The sequence below is a fragment of the Nicotiana tabacum genome, chromosome 1, assembly GCF_000715075.1.
Source record: "Nicotiana tabacum cultivar K326 chromosome 1, ASM71507v2, whole genome shotgun sequence".
Lineage (NCBI taxonomy): Eukaryota > Viridiplantae > Streptophyta > Magnoliopsida > Solanales > Solanaceae > Nicotiana > Nicotiana tabacum.
Window position 1 is genome coordinate 13,338,868 of NC_134080.1, and position 8,173 is coordinate 13,347,040.

The following is an 8,173-nucleotide window of genomic DNA, read 5'->3' on the forward strand; positions in this document are numbered from 1 at the left end:
TTAAATATAAATATATTTTGTTAAGGGTGATTGAAGGGCAGAGGCACTGATTTTTGTACCAAGTCATGCTCTTTTATAATTTTTAATTTAAGAAAATGATCTTTTTAAAAAAAAAAAATCTCACCCTAAGACTAATATAAATTGATAACACCCAAATTCATACAAGCAACCAAGAAAATATAGTTAGAGCTATAACTAGGGCTGTCAAATTTGGCCCAAATGACCCGCCCAACCCGTCCAAGGTTGGGTTGGTTATTGACCCGCCCATATATTGAACTTAGCCCATCTTGACCCAACTCATCTCAACCCAATTAAAGTTGGGCTAATTTTTAGCCATCCATGAACAAGTTTGTCAAAATATCTTAGAAATAATTTTATTTTTGTTTAATATTTTAAATATGACCATAACAAAAGCAAAAAAGCCTTATTTAGAAATTACACAATTTATAAGAAAATAACACATATTAATTAAAGTTTAATAAGAGTTGGACGGGTTAGGTTATGACCCGAATTTTAACCCATTTTGACCCAACTCATCTTAGCCCAAGTAACTTTTGGGCGGGTCATTTAACCCGCCCAATTATTGACTCAACCCATTTTAACCCGCCCAAAATTGATCCAACCCGCCCATTTGACACCCCTAGCTATAACCAAGATATTGCATCTTTTTCCAATTAAGATTTAGAACTAAACATAAATTGCTGAATATTAGCACCCTGGCTCCAACAAGGAAAATGCCTATGGTAAGACATTAGGATATTTCATAATTAATTAGCTACATAAGTTAGCATAATCAGAGTTGATGAACAATTATAGAATTAAACTGAAAACTTCAACTACAATTAGCTTAATATCTGTGCCGAAGACCACCACTGAATCCAGATGGATCTGCCCTAATAACAGGCATTCCAAGCCGGTCCAATCGACCAGAACCAGGATAAGCTTTACCAGTGAAGCTAGCATAAAAGGAACCCTTTTGTGAGTTGGTTCTTGACTCACTGTACCCGTGAATCGAGTACCTTTTTATTGAGCTTGATCTCTCGTAATGTGGCCTTTGTTTTGGTGCACTCATTGAACGTACCTTAGCCTTGGCTGACTCGGTGTAAGACATGTAGTTAGGATGATCAGAGTAACCACTCAAGCAGCTTCTTGAACCGTCGCTCTTAGTTGGAGTAAATGGTCCTCTCTTTGAACTACCGCCTTTTGAAGAAGCCGAGTAAAACTGAGGGCTATTATCAGCAGTGCAGAAGCAGGCTTCCTCGAGTTCTTCATTGAACTTCAACGGGCTCAGGGGTTGATTTCCACAGGACGATGGACTGGGAACTGTTTGATGAGCTGTTGATTCCTTTGATGTTGTTAAGCTATAGCTGTATTGGTCAGAATTCAAGCTAAGATGTGAAGAGTGAAAGAGGTTCCTTTGTTTAGGCGTGGCATATGGTTTCCCAGTATCTATTTCGAGGATCTTGTCACTTTTTTCATCATCGAACGAATTGGTTCTTGCAGAAGATCCTTGGGGTCTAATTCGTGCCTTTTCCGAATCAATAACCTTCCAATTTGATTTCGAGGTGTTCCTCTGCAATATTTTTACTTGACGTTAAGTCGTGATAATAGAAATTGTTGCTGCATTTACCAAAACATAAAATACTCGGCCAATACCTTGAGCATAAATGTTTCGTCGTGCTTCATGCTCCTTGCTCGGACAACATGCTCGAATTTCTCAGGAGTTGTAGGACCCTACAAGTAATCGACACGTTTGGTCAACCATAGGTATATCAGGGCAAAGTAACACAGGTTAGGACAAGATACACTGTTAAGGAAAAATTACTTGTGTAATTATAAACTATGTTGCTCGGACTCTTCAAAAGTGTTGTAGCACCCGTGTCGGATCCTCCAAAAATGCACTAAATTTGGAGGATCCGACACGCACCCAACAACATTTTTGAAGAGTCTGAGTAATATAGATTATAAACATTATCACAATTAACTAATTTTGAAAATAAAAAATATCCCCACATGAAATGCTTAGAAATTTCACCAATATGTCAACGAATGTTAGTGTCACATGACTTGCTTATCCACTTTCCAAAAAAGAGTGGCTTCTATATCAGGAAAAAAGGAGTGCCATCTTTTTACAATAGATGAGAAAAAGGTGTGGGGACTGCAGTTGGATGCTTTAAGTATGAAGAATAGTCTTTTTCAAAGTATAACTTCTACTATTAAAGACTGTAACTTTACTACTTTAGCATAGGAGGTTTTAAGAAAATAAGAATACTCCTCAAATTTAAACAATTGGATGGAAGGAAAATCTTTTCACTTACACCATGAAGAAACTGAACAGACTTGGTGCTCGAATGAGGGGATCCCGAGACCTGATATCGCCCAGCACGAGCTCTCGACTGAGCTCTGATCATAGCTTGCATTTGCCGTAGATAATCAGCAGTTTGTTGTCTCACAATGTGACCTCTCACCAATGCCTGAAGCTTCACAAGCCCCTTCAACGCTCGTAAAGCTCTCCTCGACTTCAAATTACATACAAAAAAAATTAACTTCGTAAACTAGTACCGTTACGTGTAACTAATTGGCAATCGAAAGGTATAACAGCGACAAGACCTACTGTCAGGTGACATTAAATTCAGGTTGTACCAAACAAAACAACTTAATATCAATATCAAATGAACTAGTTCTAGATAATGTTTTATGGCATGGGCCATAGCACAGAAATGCATGAAAATTTTCAAAGGTGATGGCGCCTTAAAACTTCATTTTCACACCCCGTAAGTCTTCCTCTAAAGTGAAGTCTGACATTTCAGAAGATTAAGACATATGACTATTCACCAAACCTTCTAATTACTCCGTTCCAATTTATGTGAACCTGTTTGACTTGACACGAAGTTTAAAAAAAAATAAAGGCTTTTGGAATTTGTGGTCCTAAACAAGTCAAAATAGGCCCAGAGTATTTGTGTGGTTATAAAAACTTCTCATTAAGGGTAGAATGGTAAGTTTAAGCTAAATTATTTCCAAATTTAGAAATGGGTCATTCTTTTTGAAACGGATCAAAAAGAAAATAGGTTCACTAGAACGGAAGGAGTAATAAACAAAGGAAAAGTAACCATAAAAGCTTCTGACTTCAACTCTCTAAAGCCAAACCAATTGTAACTACAGAAAAGTTATCTTCTAGTTTTCCTCTATATATAATCCTCTTGGAAATGGAGGGAACAAAATAACTAGCAAAAAAATTCAGCTCCTCGAAAAATTTAAAAATATATTTGTTTCTCATAATATTGGATTATCAACTAATTAACCAAGTGGTCCACAACAACAGCTCAACTTTCATAATGCTATTAACCCTTTGCCTCAGGGCACAGAAATTATGATGTTGAACTATACTGACATAAGTTACCTAACACTTACCCTATTAATTGAGCGATATTAATACTAAGAACTTCTCATTGCCTAACAAAGTTGGAGAAAATTTCAGTTGCCTAACAAGGGGCTAAAAATATCCAAAAATGGAAAGCAAATAAAAGAACAAGGATTAAAACTTACCAAAACAAAGCATGTTTATTAATGACTCAACAATACATATGCATAGTGCCATCAAGAGAAATTCTCTTTTTTACAATGATAACCAAGAGAGTTGTTGACATTCTTGAGTCGAGGGTCTTTCGAAAACAGTCTTTCTATCTCCACAAGGTGTAAGATAGAATCAGAGGCGGAGCAAGAATTTAAAGTTAGTGGGTTCAGCTTTTAAGATTTTTAGTTACTTGGTTCTAAATTAACGGTTTATACATATTCAATGAATTTTTAAGACAAATACATAATTTGGACCAAAGTTATAAGGTTCGGCTGAACCCGCAAGCCCTACGCTAGCTCCGTCCTTAGTTTGCATACACTTTATCCTCTCCAGACCCCACAATATGAAATTACTCTGGGTATGTTATTGTGTTAACCAAGAGAGTCATTAACATACAGTTCGGAGTTGGTGGATAATGAACTCGTCCATCTACCCTTCTGTGCTTAAATCACATGCTTTTGTAAGCATGACTCTAACTCTAACATGACACTTATCCATACATTAAGTTTTCCACTTTTACCACTAGACCAAAGTTGGGATGAACTTCGCACTAATTTTCCTATTCTAATTCTACATTTTACCTTTTGATTTTATTATTTAATCTAGTTCACATTTTCCATCATATAACAAACAAAAGAGTACTACATTACCAAATACATGCAACATTAACATCATAAAACAGTGCCTGTGACCTTAGCTGCTGGCTGTAACAGTAAACACCACAGTTGCACTAACGTACAAAAATATGATCAAAGTAAAAGAAAGAAAAGAAACAAGAGACAGACAGACTAGGAAACTACCCATCTTGGACTACACAAATTTGTTTCATTAAATTTTTGCAAAAAAAGTACACTTTAGCCCATTCCTTAAATTAAATGAATCTAGAAAACTACAACCTAACCACACTATTTCCATTTTTAGATTTTCAGGTCCACACGGTTCATACTTTCTCCCCTCACCATGTTCTAACTCATAACCCACCCACCCCCCTAACCCCCCATCCCTACCCCACAAAACAAAAAGATTCCTTTTTTAAAAGGAAAAAATATGCATAATAGAACACTGGAAACTACAATATATTGGTTACTGTTTAAGCTACGTCTGTCTGTTTATAACGGAATGACACATCAAAAGAGGACATCGGAAAACAACATTTGCTATACAACAGAACCTTCGGCACCCACAACTACGTCTTTACTCATAAAAAATTAATGAAGAACTTTTACGGTATTAGTTTATTCAAAAATTTATACTATTTGCATTAACTAGTAACCTTGAAAAATAAGGCATCTCCAACATGTTAAAAGAATTTTTTTAGAGCTTAAGCTATATGTACTTAGAGCTTAAAATTATTTGCAATATCAAATCATTTATAAGATAATTATCAAGAAAACTATATGCAATGATAGTGTTAATAACACTGATGTAAATGATTTATAGTACATTTTTTATATGATATAGTATAATTTAAATCTATTTAAATAAAAACTAACCTATTATCATATGCTAAACTACAATGACAATAATATAAAAAATTGTACACCGTTCATGTATTAACTTAAATTTATCTTTTTAAATTATTATTGTATAAAAGTTAAACCAATCATATTATAATGACTAACCAGATAAGCACGGAAATGTGATTGTATGACGACGGCGGCCCAATCTTCACGGTTGCCGGAGACTGCGACACTTCTGTTAACAACCGCCGCAGAGGAGGCGGAGGAAGAGCTGACAGCAACACCATTCCACGCCATCACAGCAGCACCAGCACCACAAGTACTGTTACTCGCAGCAGTACCTCTGCCGCTACTAGTGAGTTTCACAACCGCAGCGGCAGCTTGAGCGGCGGCGATAGCAGCTTCCGCCACAACAGCGGTTGCTTCCGCCACCGCAATCGCACGCTTAGTCGGATCAACACTGCCAATGGCGTCGGTTGAGACACCATAATTCGATTTATTATCAGCAGGTTTAATAAAAGAAGAATCTTTTTCTCTGTAAGATTTAACAAAGCTCCATTTTTTCTTAGTGGGTTTAGTTGGGTTTGGATTTGGATTATTTTGATTAGAAGAAGAAGATGATGGGTCGGTTTTTTTAAGGCCAAGAAGCCCTCTAAACCATTTGGATGCTTTGCCCATTTAGTTAAAATAAAAGTTTTGGGATTAAAAAGAACATTTTTTGTCTTCTTTTTGTTGCAGAGAAATGGAGGTGAAGAGAGTGAGTGAAAGGAGTGAGAGGGAAGGAGGGAGACGTGGGAGAAGATGCGAGATTTGTGAGAAATAGAATAGGGGGAGAAGTCAAAAATAATGTGCTGAGGACTGTGTACTTGTTCTACTTGGGATTAGAAACTGTGTTTATTTATTGTGAATAGTGGAAGTAATATTTACTCCAATGCTGGGGACTGTATGGGTGAAATGACCAAATCGCCCTAGCCAAACTACTCCCTGCCCAATTAAACTGTGACAACAACAACAAAAACAAAAACAACTATCCCACCTCGTGAAGGTAGAAATTCAATAGACCAATAAAAATCTAAAAAGTTCTAATAAAAACTCCTAGAGTAATAATCTGCATTTTTTTTTATATATACGTAAGGGATGAGGAAGAAAAAATTGGAGAGAGAATTATAAGGAAGAAATCAAACTTTTACAAACACAATAAAAATTTAACTGACTTACCAACTAGATTATTAGAAAATCTCTTACAATCGACTTATGAATTGTGTCATTTATTGAATATAAAAAAGATAGGTATACGTGTAATGTAACTCGCCAGGGGAAGTTGAAGATGTGAGTTAGAGCGAGAAACTCTAGCCTCTCTCTAAAAACAAATTTCATCTTCTTCTTCCCCAAAATCTAAGATATGCTCCTCAATACTCCTCATGTTCCCCCACTCAATGACCTAAACAACATGGAAACTTTATCAAACAGCATGAACGGAGATACCACATCTCCAACTAACATGAGCCTCAACTCTACCCATCCAAATACGTCTCAGACAAGCATGAACCCTAATACCACCCAAACATAACCACCGAAAACTGGGCAATACCACAAAGAAAAACCATCATTCCTAAGCATACTAAACAACAGCCCTACTTTCAGCAACCTTTCAAACAACATATGCGTCCAAAATGACATAAACATGGACCTGTTAACCACGGATGAAACTGAAAATCCTTTCCTCGAAGAAGAGGAGGATATCTTCATTCCCATAACCTCTGAAGATAAAGAGAAATTATATAGGAACTGTGAAATAGCCCTTATAGTTAAGGTCTTTGGGAAAAGAGTTGGGTACCAATTCCTTCAACGCAAGCTTCAAGCGATTTGGAAGCCAAACGAAACTATTTCCCTTATCGACCTGGGATACGACTACTATCTTATAAAATTTAACAAACAAGAAAATTACAATAAAGCTCTTCACAAGGGTTCTTGGAGCAGGGAATGTTGATTTCCGAAGAGCCTTTAGATCCATGCTTGATTATCACAAACCTAGTGTGGTTGCACTACTAGAAATAAGATTATCTGATCATCATGTCATCATGGAGGATTTTGGATTTTCAGGTCTAGCACAGGTTGCGGCACAAGGAAACTCGGGAGGAATGGCACTAATGTGGAACAATGATGAAGTCAACGTGGATCAAATAGGGGGAACAGATCAAGAAATCCATGCTATGGTGAAGGTAAATATTCTTCCTAAAACTTGGTTATGCTCAACTATTTATGCTAGTAGCTTATTAGAGGAAAGAATTACTCTTTGGAATAACCTAAAAACAGTTGCTAGCAACTATAAAGGACCCTGGTTAGTGTTATGAGATTTTAATGAGGTCACTAGAGCAAGCGAGAAATTTGGAGGCCTCCCTGTCAATAACAATAGAATTTCTAAGTTTATTAGTTGCCTTAATACTTGTAAATTAATAGACCCTAGGTTTTAAAGGCCCAAAATTTACCTGGTTAAATAAGAGGAAAAAGAATAAAAATGCTTTCATTATGGAGAGACTTGACAGATTTGTAGCCAACAGTGAATGGATCAGTATGCTTCCTGAAGCTTGTGTAAAACATCTCATAAGAACCCATTCTGACCACTGTCCCATACATCTTGACCTTATCAAAGGACCCAGCCGTAGCAATAATATATTTCGACTAGAAACCATGTGGTTATCCCATCCCACTTTTAAGGGATTAGTAATGGACTGCTGGACAAATCAGCTTAATATATCAACTGCTATTAACAACTTCACTAACAAAGCCACTGCCTGGAATAAGGATACTTTTGGAAATATCTTTAAAAACGAACGAAATCCAAGCTAGACTAGAAGGTATTCAAAAATCTCCAAATTACACAACTAGCGCCTTCTTGTCTAACTTAGAAAATGAACTACGAGAAGAATTACAAAAAGTCCTCAAACTGGAAGAGGAATTCTAGAAACTGAAATCTAGAATCCAGTGGATCAAGATGGTGATGTCAATACAAAAAATTTCCATCTCACAACCCCGCAAAGAAGAAGGAAAAATAGGATTTTTAGCATTAGAGATGAGGCTGGTAATTGGTTCCACAACCCAAAGAAACTTACCCATATCATAACAAATTTCTATAAAA

General features: G+C 36.4%; 1 protein-coding gene across 1 annotated transcript; it reads right to left on the reverse strand.

The window, feature by feature from the left end:
* Window positions 1–721: 721 nt before the first annotated feature.
* LOC107806899 (protein IQ-DOMAIN 22) lies at window positions 722–5,845 on the reverse strand. Its single transcript, XM_016631172.2, has 4 exons — window positions 5,197–5,845; window positions 2,319–2,519; window positions 1,657–1,734; window positions 722–1,573 (listed from the first exon to the last, which is right to left on the reverse strand). The coding sequence occupies exons 1-4, from the start codon at window positions 5,710–5,712 to the stop codon at window positions 848–850; spliced, it is 1,521 nt and encodes a 506-aa protein (XP_016486658.1). The 5' UTR covers window positions 5,713–5,845; the 3' UTR covers window positions 722–847.
* Window positions 5,846–8,173: the final 2,328 nt, after the last annotated feature.